General features: G+C 54.3%; 1 protein-coding gene across 1 annotated transcript in view; it reads right to left on the bottom strand.

The window, feature by feature from the left end:
• Positions 1-7,365: 7,365 nt before the first annotated feature.
• PPM1H (protein phosphatase, Mg2+/Mn2+ dependent 1H) overlaps positions 7,366-22,075 on the bottom strand; it is a 78,315-nt gene continuing 63,605 nt past the window's right edge. The window contains 2 exon segments of the mRNA XM_048501574.1: positions 7,366-12,207; positions 18,091-18,242. Of these exon segments, the coding sequence (XP_048357531.1) occupies positions 12,060-12,207; positions 18,091-18,242 (300 nt within the window). The 3' untranslated portion in view covers positions 7,366-12,059.

Below are 22,075 nucleotides of genomic sequence, written 5' to 3'. Positions count from 1 at the left end.
GGGGGGGGGGGGGGTGGGGGGGGGGGGGGGTGGGGGGGGGGGGGGGTGGGGGGGGGGGGGGGTGGGGGGGGGGGGGGGTGGGGGGGGGGGGGGGTGGGGGGGGGGGGGGGTGGGGGGGGGGGGGGGTGGGGGGGGGGGGGGGTGGGGGGGGGGGGGGGTGGGGGGGGGGGGGGGTGGGGGGGGGGGGGGGTGGGGGGGGGGGGGGGTGGGGGGGGGGGGGGGTGGGGGGGGGGGGGGGTGGGGGGGGGGGGGGGTGGGGGGGGGGGGGGGTGGGGGGGGGGGGGGGTGGGGGGGGGGGGGGGTGGGGGGGGGGGGGGGTGGGGGGGGGGGGGGGTGGGGGGGGGGGGGGGTGGGGGGGGGGGGGGGTGGGGGGGGGGGGGGGTGGGGGGGGGGGGGGGTGGGGGGGGGGGGGGGTGGGGGGGGGGGGGGGTGGGGGGGGGGGGGGGTGGGGGGGGGGGGGGGTGGGGGGGGGGGGGGGTGGGGGGGGGGGGGGGTGGGGGGGGGGGGGGGTGGGGGGGGGGGGGGGTGGGGGGGGGGGGGGGTGGGGGGGGGGGGGGGTGGGGGGGGGGGGGGGTGGGGGGGGGGGGGGGTGGGGGGGGGGGGGGGTGGGGGGGGGGGGGGGTGGGGGGGGGGGGGGGTGGGGGGGGGGGGGGGTGGGGGGGGGGGGGGGTGGGGGGGGGGGGGGGTGGGGGGGGGGGGGGGTGGGGGGGGGGGGGGGTGGGGGGGGGGGGGGGTGGGGGGGGGGGGGGGTGGGGGGGGGGGGGGGTGGGGGGGGGGGGGGGTGGGGGGGGGGGGGGGTGGGGGGGGGGGGGGGTGGGGGGGGGGGGGGGTGGGGGGGGGGGGGGGTGGGGGGGGGGGGGGGTGGGGGGGGGGGGGGGTGGGGGGGGGGGGGGGTGGGGGGGGGGGGGGGTGGGGGGGGGGGGGGGTGGGGGGGGGGGGGGGTGGGGGGGGGGGGGGGTGGGGGGGGGGGGGGGTGGGGGGGGGGGGGGGTGGGGGGGGGGGGGGGTGGGGGGGGGGGGGGGTGGGGGGGGGGGGGGGTGGGGGGGGGGGGGGGTGGGGGGGGGGGGGGGTGGGGGGGGGGGGGGGTGGGGGGGGGGGGGGGTGGGGGGGGGGGGGGGTGGGGGGGGGGGGGGGTGGGGGGGGGGGGGGGTGGGGGGGGGGGGGGGTGGGGGGGGGGGGGGGTGGGGGGGGGGGGGGGTGGGGGGGGGGGGGGGTGGGGGGGGGGGGGGGTGGGGGGGGGGGGGGGTGGGGGGGGGGGGGGGTGGGGGGGGGGGGGGGTGGGGGGGGGGGGGGGTGGGGGGGGGGGGGGGTGGGGGGGGGGGGGGGTGGGGGGGGGGGGGGGTGGGGGGGGGGGGGGGTGGGGGGGGGGGGGGGTGGGGGGGGGGGGGGGTGGGGGGGGGGGGGGGTGGGGGGGGGGGGGGGTGGGGGGGGGGGGGGGTGGGGGGGGGGGGGGGTGGGGGGGGGGGGGGGTGGGGGGGGGGGGGGGTGGGGGGGGGGGGGGGTGGGGGGGGGGGGGGGTGGGGGGGGGGGGGGGTGGGGGGGGGGGGGGGTGGGGGGGGGGGGGGGTGGGGGGGGGGGGGGGTGGGGGGGGGGGGGGGTGGGGGGGGGGGGGGGTGGGGGGGGGGGGGGGTGGGGGGGGGGGGGGGTGGGGGGGGGGGGGGGTGGGGGGGGGGGGGGGTGGGGGGGGGGGGGGGTGGGGGGGGGGGGGGGTGGGGGGGGGGGGGGGTGGGGGGGGGGGGGGGTGGGGGGGGGGGGGGGTGGGGGGGGGGGGGGGTGGGGGGGGGGGGGGGTGGGGGGGGGGGGGGGTGGGGGGGGGGGGGGGTGGGGGGGGGGGGGGGTGGGGGGGGGGGGGGGTGGGGGGGGGGGGGGGTGGGGGGGGGGGGGGGTGGGGGGGGGGGGGGGTGGGGGGGGGGGGGGGTGGGGGGGGGGGGGGGTGGGGGGGGGGGGGGGTGGGGGGGGGGGGGGGTGGGGGGGGGGGGGGGTGGGGGGGGGGGGGGGTGGGGGGGGGGGGGGGTGGGGGGGGGGGGGGGTGGGGGGGGGGGGGGGTGGGGGGGGGGGGGGGTGGGGGGGGGGGGGGGTGGGGGGGGGGGGGGGTGGGGGGGGGGGGGGGTGGGGGGGGGGGGGGGTGGGGGGGGGGGGGGGTGGGGGGGGGGGGGGGTGGGGGGGGGGGGGGGTGGGGGGGGGGGGGGGTGGGGGGGGGGGGGGGTGGGGGGGGGGGGGGGTGGGGGGGGGGGGGGGTGGGGGGGGGGGGGGGTGGGGGGGGGGGGGGGTGGGGGGGGGGGGGGGTGGGGGGGGGGGGGGGTGGGGGGGGGGGGGGGTGGGGGGGGGGGGGGGTGGGGGGGGGGGGGGGTGGGGGGGGGGGGGGGTGGGGGGGGGGGGGGGTGGGGGGGGGGGGGGGTGGGGGGGGGGGGGGGTGGGGGGGGGGGGGGGTGGGGGGGGGGGGGGGTGGGGGGGGGGGGGGGTGGGGGGGGGGGGGGGTGGGGGGGGGGGGGGGTGGGGGGGGGGGGGGGTGGGGGGGGGGGGGGGTGGGGGGGGGGGGGGGTGGGGGGGGGGGGGGGTGGGGGGGGGGGGGGGTGGGGGGGGGGGGGGGTGGGGGGGGGGGGGGGTGGGGGGGGGGGGGGGTGGGGGGGGGGGGGGGTGGGGGGGGGGGGGGGTGGGGGGGGGGGGGGGTGGGGGGGGGGGGGGGTGGGGGGGGGGGGGGGTGGGGGGGGGGGGGGGTGGGGGGGGGGGGGGGTGGGGGGGGGGGGGGGTGGGGGGGGGGGGGGGTGGGGGGGGGGGGGGGTGGGGGGGGGGGGGGGTGGGGGGGGGGGGGGGTGGGGGGGGGGGGGGGTGGGGGGGGGGGGGGGTGGGGGGGGGGGGGGGTGGGGGGGGGGGGGGGTGGGGGGGGGGGGGGGTGGGGGGGGGGGGGGGTGGGGGGGGGGGGGGGTGGGGGGGGGGGGGGGTGGGGGGGGGGGGGGGTGGGGGGGGGGGGGGGTGGGGGGGGGGGGGGGTGGGGGGGGGGGGGGGTGGGGGGGGGGGGGGGTGGGGGGGGGGGGGGGTGGGGGGGGGGGGGGGTGGGGGGGGGGGGGGGTGGGGGGGGGGGGGGGTGGGGGGGGGGGGGGGTGGGGGGGGGGGGGGGTGGGGGGGGGGGGGGGTGGGGGGGGGGGGGGGTGGGGGGGGGGGGGGGTGGGGGGGGGGGGGGGTGGGGGGGGGGGGGGGTGGGGGGGGGGGGGGGTGGGGGGGGGGGGGGGTGGGGGGGGGGGGGGGTGGGGGGGGGGGGGGGTGGGGGGGGGGGGGGGTGGGGGGGGGGGGGGGTGGGGGGGGGGGGGGGTGGGGGGGGGGGGGGGTGGGGGGGGGGGGGGGTGGGGGGGGGGGGGGGTGGGGGGGGGGGGGGGTGGGGGGGGGGGGGGGTGGGGGGGGGGGGGGGTGGGGGGGGGGGGGGGTGGGGGGGGGGGGGGGTGGGGGGGGGGGGGGGTGGGGGGGGGGGGGGGTGGGGGGGGGGGGGGGTGGGGGGGGGGGGGGGTGGGGGGGGGGGGGGGTGGGGGGGGGGGGGGGTGGGGGGGGGGGGGGGTGGGGGGGGGGGGGGGTGGGGGGGGGGGGGGGTGGGGGGGGGGGGGGGTGGGGGGGGGGGGGGGTGGGGGGGGGGGGGGGTGGGGGGGGGGGGGGGTGGGGGGGGGGGGGGGTGGGGGGGGGGGGGGGTGGGGGGGGGGGGGGGTGGGGGGGGGGGGGGGTGGGGGGGGGGGGGGGTGGGGGGGGGGGGGGGTGGGGGGGGGGGGGGGTGGGGGGGGGGGGGGGTGGGGGGGGGGGGGGGTGGGGGGGGGGGGGGGTGGGGGGGGGGGGGGGTGGGGGGGGGGGGGGGTGGGGGGGGGGGGGGGTGGGGGGGGGGGGGGGTGGGGGGGGGGGGGGGTGGGGGGGGGGGGGGGTGGGGGGGGGGGGGGGTGGGGGGGGGGGGGGGTGGGGGGGGGGGGGGGTGGGGGGGGGGGGGGGTGGGGGGGGGGGGGGGTGGGGGGGGGGGGGGGTGGGGGGGGGGGGGGGTGGGGGGGGGGGGGGGTGGGGGGGGGGGGGGGTGGGGGGGGGGGGGGGTGGGGGGGGGGGGGGGTGGGGGGGGGGGGGGGTGGGGGGGGGGGGGGGTGGGGGGGGGGGGGGGTGGGGGGGGGGGGGGGTGGGGGGGGGGGGGGGTGGGGGGGGGGGGGGGTGGGGGGGGGGGGGGGTGGGGGGGGGGGGGGGTGGGGGGGGGGGGGGGTGGGGGGGGGGGGGGGTGGGGGGGGGGGGGGGTGGGGGGGGGGGGGGGTGGGGGGGGGGGGGGGTGGGGGGGGGGGGGGGTGGGGGGGGGGGGGGGTGGGGGGGGGGGGGGGTGGGGGGGGGGGGGGGTGGGGGGGGGGGGGGGTGGGGGGGGGGGGGGGTGGGGGGGGGGGGGGGTGGGGGGGGGGGGGGGTGGGGGGGGGGGGGGGTGGGGGGGGGGGGGGGTGGGGGGGGGGGGGGGTGGGGGGGGGGGGGGGTGGGGGGGGGGGGGGGTGGGGGGGGGGGGGGGTGGGGGGGGGGGGGGGTGGGGGGGGGGGGGGGTGGGGGGGGGGGGGGGTGGGGGGGGGGGGGGGTGGGGGGGGGGGGGGGTGGGGGGGGGGGGGGGTGGGGGGGGGGGGGGGTGGGGGGGGGGGGGGGTGGGGGGGGGGGGGGGTGGGGGGGGGGGGGGGTGGGGGGGGGGGGGGGTGGGGGGGGGGGGGGGTGGGGGGGGGGGGGGGTGGGGGGGGGGGGGGGTGGGGGGGGGGGGGGGTGGGGGGGGGGGGGGGTGGGGGGGGGGGGGGGTGGGGGGGGGGGGGGGTGGGGGGGGGGGGGGGTGGGGGGGGGGGGGGGTGGGGGGGGGGGGGGGTGGGGGGGGGGGGGGGTGGGGGGGGGGGGGGGTGGGGGGGGGGGGGGGTGGGGGGGGGGGGGGGTGGGGGGGGGGGGGGGTGGGGGGGGGGGGGGGTGGGGGGGGGGGGGGGTGGGGGGGGGGGGGGGTGGGGGGGGGGGGGGGTGGGGGGGGGGGGGGGTGGGGGGGGGGGGGGGTGGGGGGGGGGGGGGGTGGGGGGGGGGGGGGGTGGGGGGGGGGGGGGGTGGGGGGGGGGGGGGGTGGGGGGGGGGGGGGGTGGGGGGGGGGGGGGGTGGGGGGGGGGGGGGGTGGGGGGGGGGGGGGGTGGGGGGGGGGGGGGGTGGGGGGGGGGGGGGGTGGGGGGGGGGGGGGGTGGGGGGGGGGGGGGGTGGGGGGGGGGGGGGGTGGGGGGGGGGGGGGGTGGGGGGGGGGGGGGGTGGGGGGGGGGGGGGGTGGGGGGGGGGGGGGGTGGGGGGGGGGGGGGGTGGGGGGGGGGGGGGGTGGGGGGGGGGGGGGGTGGGGGGGGGGGGGGGTGGGGGGGGGGGGGGGTGGGGGGGGGGGGGGGTGGGGGGGGGGGGGGGTGGGGGGGGGGGGGGGTGGGGGGGGGGGGGGGTGGGGGGGGGGGGGGGTGGGGGGGGGGGGGGGTGGGGGGGGGGGGGGGTGGGGGGGGGGGGGGGTGGGGGGGGGGGGGGGTGGGGGGGGGGGGGGGTGGGGGGGGGGGGGGGTGGGGGGGGGGGGGGGTGGGGGGGGGGGGGGGTGGGGGGGGGGGGGGGTGGGGGGGGGGGGGGGTGGGGGGGGGGGGGGGTGGGGGGGGGGGGGGGTGGGGGGGGGGGGGGGTGGGGGGGGGGGGGGGTGGGGGGGGGGGGGGGTGGGGGGGGGGGGGGGTGGGGGGGGGGGGGGGTGGGGGGGGGGGGGGGTGGGGGGGGGGGGGGGTGGGGGGGGGGGGGGGTGGGGGGGGGGGGGGGTGGGGGGGGGGGGGGGTGGGGGGGGGGGGGGGTGGGGGGGGGGGGGGGTGGGGGGGGGGGGGGGTGGGGGGGGGGGGGGGTGGGGGGGGGGGGGGGTGGGGGGGGGGGGGGGTGGGGGGGGGGGGGGGTGGGGGGGGGGGGGGGTGGGGGGGGGGGGGGGTGGGGGGGGGGGGGGGTGGGGGGGGGACCCTACCAGCATGGCCAATTGGCCATGCTGACAGAAGAACTGATGGGAATATAGTTCTGGAAACATCCTGAGTTCCTTACACCTGCTATACTACTAGAATAGCTTAGAAATTCAGTGTTTGGTTATAAATGGGGTCGAGTAGAGCGGGTGGCCAGTTTTAAGTTTCTGGTTGTTATGATTAAAGAGGACTTGACCTGGGGCGTTCAGACTGCCGCAGTGGTTAAGAAGGCCCAGCAGATACTGTAATTCGCACTGCCTAAAGAAAGTTCAGAATATTCTGAAGGACCCATCTCATCCGGCATACTCTCTTTTTGAACTATCATCTGGCAGACGATATAGGATTATGAAAACAAGGACAAATAGGCTCAAAGACAGCTTCTATTCTAGAGCTGTGGCTATGCTAAACTCCATGGATTCGTGCTGATGTGGTTGGATCTGTGTAGTGATGGTTGGAGGAAGGGGAATGTGAGCATGGGGTGTGAGATCTGAAATAGTGTGCATTGGGGAATGCTTGTAAATTCCGTTGTGTGTGCACAACGACAATAAATGCTTCTGCTTCTTCAATGATGGGATGTCCCAATTTGTTTCAGGCCCCACACATCAAGCAGACCATACTCTGGATTTGATCTCTGGGGGTGAATGTAGCCCAATATCCATGAATAGTGTGACATGGTCAAACCACTTTGCTCTGAAGGACCATCTAGCATCCCAGCCCTGCCCTGTATAGACAGAGAGCTGGTTTATGCTCACCCATGGAGATGTATGGATCCTGCTGGTTTCTAGAATGCTCTGTGGGATCCAACACCTTCTGGTGACTCATTGGATGAGCTTGTGGAGAACTGGCATAGACGTCTCTCTGAAACCATCAACAAGATTGCTCCCCAATGCCCTCTCATTCCCCGCTCCAAACTAGCTCAGTGGTATACCTTGAAGCTACGGAGGATGAAGCAAGAGCTTAGACAATTAGAAATCTGTGGACACTGGTGGATCCCATTCATTTCTAGAACACTTTATGAGATCCAAGGCTTCCCAGCAACTTGTTGTATGAGCTGACAGAGGACTGACATAGCTGTTTCTTTGTTGTCATCGATGAGATTGCTTCCCAACATTCTCTCTGTTCCCACTCCAAATTAGCTGTTGGTATTTGTTGTAGCTAGGGATGAAAAAGCAGGAGCTGAAACAACTAGAGCGGGTTTAGCAGAGAACTCGTAAGGAAGTGATAACACATCTCATAAGACACTTATGAAAGCTTATGAAGTGACAGTGAAGACCATAAAAATCTTGCTGATTTTGAACATTTCACTGTCAGATTTCAATGCTTTTCCCACCTGGCTATCAAGCCAAGAAACAAAGCTCACCTCTATATTGCCCAAAGTAAAGAGCCAAAATAAGTTTTTATGTTTATTTTTTACAATTTCATTTTTAAAACACTGTTGTGCATACATTTTTCCCATTCCTTCCTTTTCCATTGCACTTGGAAGTTTCAACACACATAAAAATATCCCTTTACTAAACATCTTTTGTTCTCTGATTACAAAAAGTTTTGATATTTTCAGTCACAATGTTTTAGTACATTGATCCAAACCATTTTTAATCCAACAGATTCTTTTCATTGTTTGGAATGCTGAACCTAAAAAATAATACATTCCTTACATACAGTCACTGTACCAAAATGGGAATGAAAAATATGGCAGCTGCTTAATTTAAACTGAAATATAATGCATGAACAAAAAAGTGACAGGGATAAGCCTCCTTCAAGTATATTGTTTTGGCAGAATGGTTGAATAGTTAAAGAGGTATTTGGGCACTGCCTACATGATATACACAACATCATTTTCATATAACAGGAAACAAAGTTACAAGAGAAAGTGCATGCAGATTTCACATAGTTCAGAACATGAGATACAAACCACAAAAGTACATATGCAAAGGGCAAGAGAACCATTTGGCATTTGGCAATTTTGTATTGTATGGTAAATGTGGACAAAACATCGATGTTCAAAAGAAAGGACATGTAAAGTATTTCACTTAATGATGTCAGCTTACTTAACGAAGCCAGCAGCCATCTCAAGAACCTTCCTGTTAATAGCACCCTTTAAAGTTTCTTATTGACTGACGATTACTACTTGTTTAAGTACCGGTAATTTATACTGATGGTTTGAAAGTTCAGTTAAGATGCATCCTTTCTCAAGGGCCATTGTAAGAACATTCAAAAGGAGGGAAGTCTTAGATTCTATAACATTATAATGATATCTTAATTGTGACAATGATCATTTAAAGATTCTTTACAAAATAAATTTCTTAGCAAAAGAAATTTTGGGCTACAGTAGTTGGCATCCAATCATAATTGTAAAATTCTCTAAGAAGTTGTATTTTATTTTGTTTTTGTTGCTAAATGAATAAATGCCCTTTGTTTGGAATGAGAAGTAGGTGAGTGGAGTTATTTAATGAGGTTTCTCATGTACAATTTCTGTACTTGGTAATTTGGTCAATTACAAGAAGCCTTAGCATTGGCAGATTTTAGAATTTACCAGCCTACAAAGATCATCTTATTGTCTAAATTCTCCATAATGCAGATAAACTTCTACCACCTTTAACCAATCAATGCATACTTGCCTAATGTTCTTCTAAACCTGGCCTTTTAAAGACATGCAATATAAGAAATTAGATTCACCCAAGTTTCCTTTTGAGATTTTTTTAGTGATTAATGACCAATACTGTTAAAAATGTATTATGATACAATGACAGTTGTCTAATCTGCCATTACTTTTGTTTTCTCTTTTATGCATGTCTAAGAGGCCTTTAATATCGTATAACTGGGATATTAACTGGGATCCCATAATATCCCATAACCACAATGTTGCACACACTGTGACCCAATTACATTTTAACAATTTTCAGCAGTGTTTAGAATTATAAAACCATTGAAGTATCAACAGCAGCACGAACAAAGCTTGATTATTTACATATAGTACTAACTCAATGCTATGATTAATAAAAATTATTAAGTATTACTGTGCACGTTACTGATATGCTTGTTAGGGAAATAGGGATAGAGCTTTGCTGTCATAATTGAACTTGTTTTTGGCAATATGGTTTGCATAGCTTTCTGTTCACTTTCACAAATGTTTGGGATTGTAACATAGTAAAATACACAGGCTCTATAAAATATGTTTATCTGGAAAGTACATTATTGTCTCAGAAGTATCATTCTTTGGAGCATAATCTAAAATGTTTTGATATAGGGAGATATTAGTGACCTAAGGGAGCTCTAAAAGTATGTGAGAACCATGGCTTCACTGGGCCTTTTGGAGAAGATCAGTATAAAAGTTTCAGAATCATTGCTGAGTTTGTTTTAAGAGTGCAAATGTCATCACTTTGTTCTAAACACAAACATCTACATTTTCTTTAAGAACTATGAGTCTCTCTCAGAAGCTTTTTACAGCCAATACAACTTTATGTAGGCAAAGTCACTAAACTGGGTGAGATTTTGTGCAAGTAAATTGAAGACAAAGAACCCAAATGTATTACACTTTATATTAACTATTCATTCGTGAAATTTTATCTGACCAGCAGCCATATTTGTGGTTCTTTAAAGAAAAAAATTGATTTAAGCATTTTCCTGCTGCTTCCTGGAAAACAACTGTCATTACTAGAATTACTTTGAAGATGGTGCGAGTAGAAGGATATATATTTGTCCATTGAAAATTAGGTAAATAAAATCGTGCTTGCAACTTCACCATTAAATCTAAAGTAATGTAAAAACATACAACACTGGAAATGAAGGATGTTTCAGATAAGTGCCATTTACTATAATGTGGTTGAAGATAACAATCTAGATAATATTTTAGTTCTCTTTCAGAGCTGTAATCAAGACTACTTTAAAATGTATACATTCTTGCAATTAGAGTGAAATTAAAATACTGTCAGTAGTGTTCCTGCAATGGCAAAAATATTTTTGTTCTGGGTGAGCCTGTTCAAAAATATACTTCCAGTTATCACAGAATAAGGAATGATAGTAAGGTCTACAAATTGTTTTCAGAACACATTCAAAATTGGTGGAAAACATAAGTATGCAAGTCAAAGATCTACTGCATGGGAATGCCCAAAGTGAATGATTATCCAGAGAAAGAGTTTTTAGAGATGTGAATTCTAAACTATACCACACCCATATCTCTTGAGGCAATGGTAATAGAAAGTGATCTGAGCAAATGGAAGGAAGTACAGAAGTAATATACTGAAAATAACTTCATTACTGTATTGTCAAATGGTTCTGGTTAATGAAACATCTGCTTCCTATAAAAATGTTATACACCAGACATAACCAAGTCCAACACACAGTTCTCTGATAACAGTGAGTTTTAATTCATGTCAGAAGTCAATTATCATCTTCTGAACAGTTCCAGTTCAGATTGAAGCTTAATGAAGTAGCATGTTGGAAGAGGCCTTTGTCTCTGAATGTGACTTACATAGCAGCTTAAATTAAACATCTGTTACAGGAGAAAATATGATTTTTTGTTTAAGCAAATTATTATTTCCAAACCTACTCTGTTTAGGAAAGCACTTAAATGGGTTGGGGGAACATTCACTATTTGCTTAAAATTAGCAACTTCCCTAGGAAGAACACTTGAGACAGGTCATCTGCTAAATAGTATCCCTAAAAATATACCAACTCAGTTTCTCAATAAGTTTTATTTCAAGCATTCTCTTCTTGCCAATGTACAAGCCACTCCTTACGCTTAATGGATAGTCTAGACTTTAATGGTAAACTGCTTGGTTTTGGAAGTATATATGGGGAACCTAGCCACTTTTAACTATTTTAAGTGATGGTAAAGCTACATAGAAATCCCATTGTAGGATAAAGATGTTGTGCAGATAAATATAATTCTTTTACTTATTTGTTTTCTCATATGTGAAGACATGAAAGCACAGTAAGCAGAAGAACAACAAACAAGCCAATACATGTTGCCTTTATGAAAGGCTCTTTTCTCTGTCTTCTAAGTTAACACTATCAAGTGCCACTACCTTTCAAGACAATATCTCACCTGTGATTACATGAACAGCAAAAGAAACTAAAGCTGAAGTAGCTTAGTAAGAAAAGATGGAAAGATTTGTTCAGTAGGATAGCTTCAAAACCCTCTACTATTAGATAAAGAATATACTTGGAAACATACAAGAGATGATTATACAGTATGTATGTAATGATCCTTTCAACAGGATATATGTTCAACAGACAGAAGCATTCAATGAATGAAAATGTCTGGTGCCAAAAAAAATGTTTACTTCTGGGAAAATCTTTCTAAAGTAAGGTTTCTCCCAGTCTGCTACATCATAGTTACAGACACAAAAATCCCAACAGGGAAACAAAAAAATACAAGAATATTTCCAAATCAAATAATTTTTTGTTCTTTTCTTAGGCAACTTTGCTAACAGCTTTTATAAATTAGACTTACGTTCAGAGCAGGAAAATTGCCTTACCACCCAAATATATAAAATGAACTGCAAAGTTCCAAGAATTGAAAGATAAGCTACAAGAGGAAAAAAAGCTTGTATTCATGTTCATAAATAGATTGCTTTAGTTCTCCACTAAAATATGAGTTTTTTAAAAAAATTGCATCTTATACTTGACAGATCAGTTCTTTTTTTCACCATAATATGTTCTACATTTATTTGTTCTAAAGTAAAATTAATTTGGGTGAAGACTGGCTACTTTACCAGTTTCCACTTCAAATCCAAGTAACATTTTCAGGCTACAATGAACTGGAAAAGACAGGGGAATTTATTAGATTACAATAGGTCCTCACCAGGAGGACATCAAAAAAGGAATCACTAATAATGCTAGTAACATTGAAGTCCTGGCCCTGATATACACCAAATGACATTAACATAGGGAAGCTGCAACAAGATACGTTTAATCATCTGCCACCCAGCCCCTACAATCAAGGTAGAAAAGTTGTCCAGTCCAGCCAAATTTCGAATAGAATATATCTAAAACCAGCATTCTTATTTCTTAGCAGCCTGCCTTTTCCAAAGGTCCTTACTAAAAAGTACATTTTGCCCACAACAGGTATCGGTGCATCTTTTATGGCAGTTTGTTTCCATGTACTAAAGGGATGACGTAAACAGAAATGTCATCTCCTGAACCCAGTCTGTCATTGGATATTCTCCAGCCTCGGTCTTTCAGCACTCCCCTGGCTCGCATCACCAGATCCTGAGCTGCTAACGTGTACCTACAAGTTATTTTTTAAAAGTCACAGATCAGAGACATTGTACAAAAGTAATGCTTTATCATATTAGAGTGACACCATTCCACATGTTTTCTCTTTACAGTTCAATTGAGTAGTTAAGAAGATGACAGATATACATACTTACAGAGAGTTTCTAGAACATAGGCACAGCCATCATAAACTCTCTTCCATGAGCCTTTTCTGCTTATACTTGATAAGACTGCCATCAAAAGGCTCTTAGGCTGATCTTATCAGTTATATTAGGATATGTGAAAACAAAGTCTTTTCAATATGTTGTGTGCAATACCAGCCTTTTAACATTAACATAAACATTTTGAATTGTTTCTAAATGACTTATCAAAAGTCATCATGAAGACCCAATAGGGTGCTCCTCAATATATATGACACTATATGCTGCACCAGAAATATGTGTTAATAGCTTGGATCCTCCAGTAATTTCCACAGATGAAAGGAATTTCCATCAGCAGAGCATGACTTCGTCTACCGCATTGTATTACAGCCCAAAATAATTCTATTGGGGCGGGGGATCAAGGTTGCCAACCTCCAGGAACAGTCTGGTGTTTCTTTGGAATTACAACTGATCTTCAGTGGAGAAAACAGCTGATTTGGAGGGTGGGCTCCAGTGCACTATACTCTACTGAAGTACCTCCCTTGATGAAAATGTACACTCCCCAGGCTCCAAACATCAAATCTGCAGGAATTTCCCATTCTGAAATTAACAGACCTTCAGGGAACCCCCAGGTATACCATGAAGAATGATTCAGAGGTCTGTATAGAAAATCAATTAAAATATTTCCTGTACTTCCATTCAGGGAAATTCTCTGGGCAATCTAAGCAACAGTTGCTAGGCTTAATGGAGTGTTTACAGATGTTGGACATGTACAGCAGTGATTGCAGAACAAACTACTAGTTCTCTGCTTCAACAACCCACCTTATAGTCACATGCAACAATATGTCAGTGTGAACCAGCTCTGACTTTGATAAAAAGAATAACACTTCATGCCAAGTAGAGTTATTGACAATACATAATAACTAACAATAACCCAAACTGCAAATCTGAGCAATTGACCTGTCCCTACTTCTCTATGTCCCTTACCTGTAATTATTAACTAACATAAGCTGCTTGGCAAGAAATGAGAGAGAAGATCCAGAGTCAATAGCAAAAAAAGCTGGTTAACATTAACAGGGACATGTACAAAAGATTCATTCCTTGAATATTCTTTTCATGAGGGACTGGGAGAGATCGGCCAAAGTTTGTACTCAATAGTAGAAAGCCTAAGAGACTGTTTTATATCCATCAGAAAACGAACACGAAGAAATACATTTTTATTCTTTACCTCATTTCTAAGTTGACCCCAGATCATAAATGGAAACATTTATTTAGGAAATCCACACAGTTGGACCAGGTAGGGGAAATAAAGGCATTCTTCAAAGGTCTGCAGAACAATCCAAAATCTTAAAAAGATAAAGATCTCACTGTGACATACCTTTGAAGATGCCAGCCACAGATGTGGGCAAAATGTTAGGAGAAAAAACTACCAGAAGTCAGCCACACAGACCAGAAAACCCTGAACAGCCAAAGATTAGAAGGCTCCTCCCAACTCCAACTCCTTGTGCAGGCCACTCTGGGGCAGCAAAGTCTGGGTGGAGCAATCCTCAGGATTCTGAGGATCCCCCCCCCCCAGAATCCACTGCCCCCCTCCCCCCCACTGGGGTAGTGGAAGTTTCCTCAGTTCAGCGTCCCACCCCCGCAAACTCTGCCAGTTCTTTCATTTATAGCCTTTCTAAGATAAGAATGATTACTGTGCCATCCAGAGGCGTAGCTCCAAGGGGAGTCTTGCGCGATGCAACCGCGATGATGCCCCTTTGCCAGAGGCGAGGAGCAGAGAGAAGCGTTCTGGAGGTTGGGAGCAAGGGAGACAGAGAAAGGCAGGCACCACTGCACCAGGCGTTTTCCCCTCTTGCTACACCTCTGGTGCAATCCAAATAGTAAAGGAGGAAAGGAAGGGGAGAAGGGAAGGTTAGTGATATAGCTGCACAAATGGAATATAGCTGCACAAATGGATATAGCTCTACTATGGAATGAGGTTTCTGTTCTTCGTTTAAGTCACTGTAAGGCACTAGAACTGAGACAGCTTACAAGGAAATATTGTTCTATCCTTATAAAGTATTCTGAGTTAACTGCTATACTGTACTGACTTGAAATCCTGTCCATGTGTAAGATTTCTTAACATTTTCAAGTCACTGAAAAAATGCTATGGTTTTTCTTTTTTTTTTCTGGGGAGAAATTGAAATATATACAATACTCACTATCCTATCAAATTTAAATTAATATTACTGATTTAAGAATTTAAAATGAATCATTTATAACAGCATATTACACAATTTCTTGATTTCCTGTAAGAAAGATTGCACATATTCCTATTGCTTCTGAAAGTGTTGCAAACTTTCTATGCTACCCTGTGCTACCTCAACACATATTTTAATTTTTGCCATCTAGAGGAAAAAAAGACTTACATTAGAGAACAACAGGCAGGATGACCAGCATATCTAAATATTAAGTTAAACGTGGTAAAACTGAGAACAGTGAACTCTTTAATAATGTATTATCATCAATGATTTTCTTAACCTCATTGTCTGAGGGGGTCTACAAATTGTCAATTGGCTATTAGCTGTGAGGCATTTATGAGCTTTTTTGCAGATAAAGTCATGTCGCTCCGCCAAGATCTACCTGCCACCTTAGAGACAATAAGCGAACTGGAGGCTCCCTTGCCGTCTTCTGGCCCTTGCTTGGCCCAGTTCTCCCTGCTCTCGGAAGCCGCTGTTGACAGGGCCCTGGCTGCTATTAGACCTACTACCTGTCCTCTGGATCCGTGCCCCTCCTGCCTTGTTAAAGCATGCCAGGCAGAGTTACGACCCCACCTGTTGAGTATCATCAATAGCTCCCTTGAGCAAGGAGTTTTTCCTGGTGGGTTGAAGGAGGCAATGGTCCGCCCACTCTTAAAAAGACCATCATTAGATCCTGGCGATCTGGCCAATTACCGCCCCGTCTCGAATCTTTCGTTTCTGGGGAAGGTAATTGAGAGAGTGGTGTTGGAGCAGCTTCGAGGTTTCCTGGAGGGACACATGGCTTTTGATCCCTTCCAGTCAGTTTCGAGGCTGGAGGCATGGGACAGAAGAACTGTTCTGCAAATTCGCCCGTCACAGATTTGCTCCGCTTACAACTAGACGAAAGCCGGATCAGCTACCTGGTTTTGTTAGACCCCCCAACACATAGCGTTTGATGGCGGAGTGCGACCCGCGACCTTTTGACCCACTGCCTGGCCGCTTCCGGGGTGCGTGGCACTGTCCTTGAATGGATTGCCTCATTCTCCAGGACCGGTCGCAGCAAGTGTGGTGTGGGGACCAAGCATCCCGGAGGTGCTCACTTTATTGTGGGGTGCCTCAGGGAGCGCTGTTGTCCCCGCTGTTATTTAACATCTATAAGCGACCCCTTGCTCAGTTGGTGCGGAGCTTTGGGCTGACGTGTCATCAATATGCTGATGACACCCAGCTTATTCTGCTGATGGAGGGGGGGAACGGCCGCCATCCCTGCGGCTCTCCAGCATTGTTTGGTGGCCGTGGCTGGTTGGTTGAAACAGAGCAGGCTGAAACTGAATCCATCGAAGACGGAGATCCTTTGGCTGAGGCGTGAGGGAGGGGTTGGGGATTTCCAGCCGCCGGTGTGGGAGGGGGCTATATTGGCACCAGCCCCCTCTGTTCGCGACCTGGGGGTCCACCTGGATTCATCTCTTTCAATGGAGACCCAGATGGCCCATGTAACCCGGGTTAGATGTGTTTACCATCTTAAGACCGAGCCCGACGGCTGGCCCTTCCTCTCACAAGCTGACCTGGCCACTTAGTGGTCCATGCAGCGGTCACCTCCAGGTTAGACTATTGCTCTGCCTTGGGCCTTCCCTTGCGTCTGATTCGGAGATTAAAAATGGTTCAGAATGCAGCGGCACGTATGCTGACAGGAGGTGCCATGAGAGAACATATTACACCTGTGCTTCGCCACTTGCATTGGTTACCAATTGAATACCGAATCATTTTCAAGGTGTTGGTGTTAACCTTTAAGGCCTTGCACGGCCTGGGACCTCCGTACCTGCGGGACCGTCTTACCCCATATGTCCCGAATCGGTCTCTGCGTTCGGCAGAGGCCAATTTACTGGTGATCCCTGGCCCCTCCATGATACGGCTGGCCTCCACCCGGGCCAGAGCCTTTACAGCTCTGGCCCCCGCCTGGTGGAACGCTCTTCCTCCAGCTGTCTGGGCCCTGCGGGATCTCGTTGAGTTCCGCAGGGCCTGTAAGACTGAGCTGTTCCACCGGGCTTTTGAGGAGACTAGCTGTTGATAGGGCCCCCTCCCTCCCTTCTTGTTTTCTTTGACATCACGAAGATCCTACCACTAACCCCCTCTGGGATTTTCTGTAGGAATTGATAGCAGGCACCATCTTGAGCTAATTAATTAATTAATTAATTAATTAATGCTGCATTTTAATGGGGTAAGGTTTATTTTTATTAGAACCATCTTAACTTAACTTATATTTATACTGTATTTTAATCTGATTGTGCTCTTTTATACTGTTCACCGCCCTGAGCCCTTTGGGGGAGGGCGGTATATAACCTAAATAATAATAATAATAATAATAATAATAATAATAATAATAATAATAATAATAATAATAATAATAATAATAATAATAATAATAATAATGTTAAAAAGGGAGATTTTGGGGAGCACTGAACAAAAATCCTATGGACTAAATGAAATCAGTCTCTAAAAAAGAATATCATGAAAGAATTTGAGAGCTTTTTTCAATTTTTCTGAATATACAGCACATACACCCACACAAAACTCAGATATTTTCCCTGTTTTGGAATGAGCTTTTACTCAAAATGGGATGGGGTTTCCAACTACAAGCTGGAAAATTCCTGGACATCTGAGGGGATGCCTGAGGGGGAGCAGGGTTTGGGGAGAGGAAGGACCCCATAAGAGTAAAATGCCAAAGCAGCCATTTTCTCCAAAGGAACAGATCTCTATTGTCTGGAGATCACACGAAATTCCAGAAGATCTACAGCCCTACCTGGAAAAAGGCAACCCTGAGAGGGGAGAAGAAAATTCTCCAACACTTTCCAACTTTTCAGGTTCCTCACATCTGTATTGATTACTGTTATTGCACAAGAAAAAAAAGTACATATGCTCTGTTAGCTTGGCCTCTAGGTAATGCCACTTACCTTAAACTTTTCAGAAGGCAGATTATGCCCAATTTGATCACAGTCTGCATTGCTGAAACAGTGTCGACTCAGAAGAGAAGCTTTCATTTCTCACACTGGGAATTCAAGAATATTTACTATTTGATGGGCCTATAGACTATTCACCCACTCTGGTGGTCCTACCTGTTTAATTATACTTCCTTCCTAACAACAATACCATTCATGTGGTGGTGGGAAGCTAAAAACATACCAAATCTAGATGCAAAATCCAGTCATGGATTTCACCATGGAATGATTTTGAAAACTCATGAAGAAAACAAAAATGTTTGAATGAATCTACTACCTTTGGATCCTCTAATTCAAACTATCCTCTAATTCAAACTATGTAGCATATGTGTTTTGAATACAGACATAATATTTCATGAAACATAAACTTCATAGTACAGGGAAAAATAGATATGCCTGAAGAATTATATGAGTACCTTCGTGTTCTTTTAGTTTATTGCTGTCTTCTAAAAACTAAAAAAACTTTAATTAAAGATAATGCTTATTCTAGGGATGGCAGGAATACTTCATTGATAAAAAAATATCAACAGGCAAAACTACGAACCTGTGGGGGTCATCAGGGTCACAGTTTGGTAGGAAGTTAGTTACAGCTTCTGCCACTTCTTCATTTAATAGTACATCCCAGAGGCCATCTGTGGCTAAGATCAGGACATCGTCTGGGCCATGTTCATGCTGAAGAAGATCATACACTCTCACCTGAAAGCAAATGAAATAAAAAAGGCAACAGCATTTGCTGAAGGGGCATTTCTAAGACTAGAAAACCCATAACAAGTTGTATCAAATGTGGGCAGAAAAACAACTCTATACAATGTAAGACATTCACATGAAGAAATTTAAGAACTGAGGTTCTAGCAAACAGTGCTGCTGCTTGGCTGCCTGCAAGGTCACTTGTGGCAGCAACTTCTCTAACCCAACAAAAGTCTGTATAATTTTAGAAGTTAGGAGTTCTTCAGTAGTCCTCCTCCTCCCTCCTCTAATGGCAAGGAAGATCAGCTACATGACAACCAAGAAAAAAACACCGGCACAGTTCCTATGTAGCAAACCAAAAAATAACAGCAAAGGAGTGGCCAGATTGTATGAAGTAAACTTAACAATTGTAATGGTCTTTAAGATGCCACTGGACTTGTTTATTTAACCAGAAAATACCTATCGGCTGGACCCAGCCAGCTTTTATTTTTGTTGAGAGGAAGTTTGGGTTCCTTTTGACATCCAACAGTGCTATGCTAGGGATTATGGATAGTGATAAGAGAGAACTTGTACCCAACCAGGCTGAAGACTAAAAAGTCACAAGGTATTTTATAACATCATGGCAATGTTTAAGAATTATTTCAAAATAAATTTGTACAATCAAGCACACAGGCACACAGCAAATTTCAACACAATAACAGCAACAGCTAGCCAGAATCTAAATGATTACTGGCCTCGTGAAAAACTTCAAGGCTGTTAAGCAAAAAACAGGAATTTTTTTCACAATGCTCTAACTATAATCACGTAGGGGTCGCGCTCTGCAAAACTGTTTTTTCTTATGCCTCTCGCCTCACATTTGGGTACAAATTTTCTCTTATAATTATTGTGTGTGTACTTTCCCCTTAATCTTAAGTATGGAGGGATTATGGATAGGGCATAGACAAAAAAAAAACCAATTTGTGGCAGGCGCTGTAGTAGTAATAGGAATTGAGTAAGATTGAGTGAAAAAGTTGGTTGGACCCAATCCTGTTTGTACATTTCACAGCATTCTCAGGTCCTTTGCCAAAATATGAAGTAGCTGAAAACATTCTCACAAATCACAATATTTTTCATAGTCACCAATGCAGACATGCAGCCTTTGTCTGATCTTTGACACTCAGAGCTTGTTGAATGCAGTATCTATAATATACTCCTCAGCTAAATTGCTAAGTTTCATTGAAGCAGCATGCCAACTAAAGTTATGTTTTTCAATTATGCCCCTTCTGAGAGGTCTAGTTGCCGGCATTCAGCTTCCCATTGTCAAACCACCTGGCCTTGAATTTTGAAAGCAAAACCTTCAGGAGTCCTTCTGAACCACTAACCGAGCACTTTAATTACTCCCGCCATGACTGTACTTTAAAAGAAATGAAGCAACCTTGTCACAGGTGACAAGAAGAAATTATTATCTGGATGAAGATTTGGAAAAGGTACACCTGGCCTGTAAAGCTACATTATCTTGTGGCTGACGAGGTCAATGCTCTACTGATATGCTCAGAATATACCACAGCATTGCTAGATGAAGCTGTTTATCAACTCTCCCCTCTGTTTTGCTATTCTTAGAAACCCAGGAGTAGAAAATACAGAGAGAGACCTCTTCATGGAGTTACACTCCCAATGCAAAATTTCTATTTTCCTGTAATTTGTAAAGAAAACTGGAGTAAACTAATGATTCTAATGTTATTTGCTAAGGGTAGTGAAAGATGCAACTAACCTGACATTTAATTGTGTACTCCTCATCTAAACTAACCAAAAATAGTTAGGCCGCCTGGGCCGCCTCAGTTAACCGGCAAGTCCTCTACCAAAGGACACACCATAACTTACACCTTCCAGAAACCAACAGACATTACAGTAGCAAAGAATGATAACTGTGACAAACTAAATCAGTGCTAATAATTTCATTCTTTCACTAATCAACAGAGAACATCCTGATTCCAGGCCTAATCTCCTTCATATAGTATTCCAGACAGTGTGTATAGTCATATATCTATATCTATAAAGACAGACAGACAGACAGACAGATATAAAAGGAATATATATTGACTTGAAGAGTACTTATACCTTTCACATTTATACAGGAAATTAGATGTAATACATGGCCAACAGGTTAAATTATGTTTTATCTGTGAACTGGAGAGAAACAAGAGTACCACTTATTCTCGGGAGACAGGGAGGGGACAAATGACCACAGGTGCACTGGCAGGGTGGTGCACTGGCAGGGGGTGCACCCCACTCCTTCCCCCGCTGACCAGGAGGTCATTTGACCCCCTTGTCCCTGTGGGCAGTACGTACGCAGCACCTGCCCGAGCCACCTCCTCCTCTCCCCAGGCCCTTAGGGGAGGGCTCAGAGGTGGGGGCAGAGGAGGCTCGGATGGGCACCATGGCAGCAGCCCGCCTTCTGGGCCGCCTGCCTTCCTGCAGCCGGCTTCTGCCCTCCCCAGGGCAGGGCAGCTCAGGGGGACAGCTCAGATGGGCGCTTTGGCACTGCGGTGCCGATCCAAGTTGCCCCCACCCCAAGTCCTGCCCCCAAGTGCAAGGGGGCGGCCAGAGCAGGTGTTGTTCCCGGGCACCATTTCTCCCAATATGCCTCTGCTTTTTCCCTTGCCCCAAAGTGGCTGAATTCAGAGTCCATCAAAAAATTAACACAGAAAATTATGAGGAGGACTAATTTCATGCTTAATTTGTGGCTTATGAAGAAAGCAGGAAAGCAGAATACAGGTAGGGTAACTATGGAGTAGCAAGCATGGAGAAATGAAAGCACTGGATTTAAATATTCGTTTTAAGAATAGTTACAAAATATAATAATGTCCATATAGAAGTTAAATGAACACATAAAACTACCTTAGAATTACTGTCTGAAGGAGTGAGGAAGCACGTAAGTCTATGGTACGTTCTCAGCCTTCCAACAGGAAAAGTGGTAGGTGTGGTACCAACAGGAAGCCAGTAACAACAAACCTGCCACAACCTTCTGCATCAAATACAATTACATCCATTCTGCTTACTTAAGGGATGTTTTAAGGCACTACCTCAGGGTATCAGATGTCCCATGTTCCACACAACACAGGATATTTATGTTGGTTTTCCACTATGCCTGCCAGTTTAGCAGAGGATATGCTTGTCTAGCTCTCCTATCTATAGAATGCATCTTGCATTTGCACTATCTTATAAATATGTCTTTTCCTAGACTACTCCCTGAATTCTTGGCTATATGATATAGCACACAATCAAGAGCACAGACAGTTGTCATTTTGGTTCATTTTAGGTATGGATACCAGTAATTTCCCTTTATACTATATTCTAGTAGAAACACACATCTAACCAAATTTGCCATAAAACATTCCGTTGCTCATTATCACCCCTGCAAACTGGGGAACCAAGTGGTTCTTCTTAAAAAATGACCACACAAAATTATCTTGGAGTTACTCAGGTTTTTCCCCCTTGGTACTATGGTTGCTAGTGGGTTTGATATTTTTGCACTGATATTTTCATTGTGACAGCAATGTGGTACATACAGTTTTAAATAAATAAAATTGATAAAGTAATTTCTGAGACAACACATTTTACAAACAACACAAGACATAATATGCTATGTTCTGAAGCAGCCTATCCCCTTCCATAGAATTAAAGAAAAACTGTCAACTCAGGCAGCATTCTGCACTTAGCTACTTCACTATCGATCATCAAATCTACAGCAATAAAATAAATGCCCTCTTAACTGCATTGTTGTTTATTATGTCAAACATTACAATTCTGTTTTGCTGGCAAATATGGAAATGTCTTTCAATATAATCCAAGTAATTTATATG

This window comes from Sphaerodactylus townsendi, linkage group LG06 (genome assembly GCF_021028975.2).
Source record: "Sphaerodactylus townsendi isolate TG3544 linkage group LG06, MPM_Stown_v2.3, whole genome shotgun sequence".
NCBI classification, from domain to species: domain Eukaryota; kingdom Metazoa; phylum Chordata; class Lepidosauria; order Squamata; family Sphaerodactylidae; genus Sphaerodactylus; species Sphaerodactylus townsendi.
Note: the sequence above shows the minus strand (reverse complement) of the source record. Positions and strands in the feature narration are given on the sequence as shown.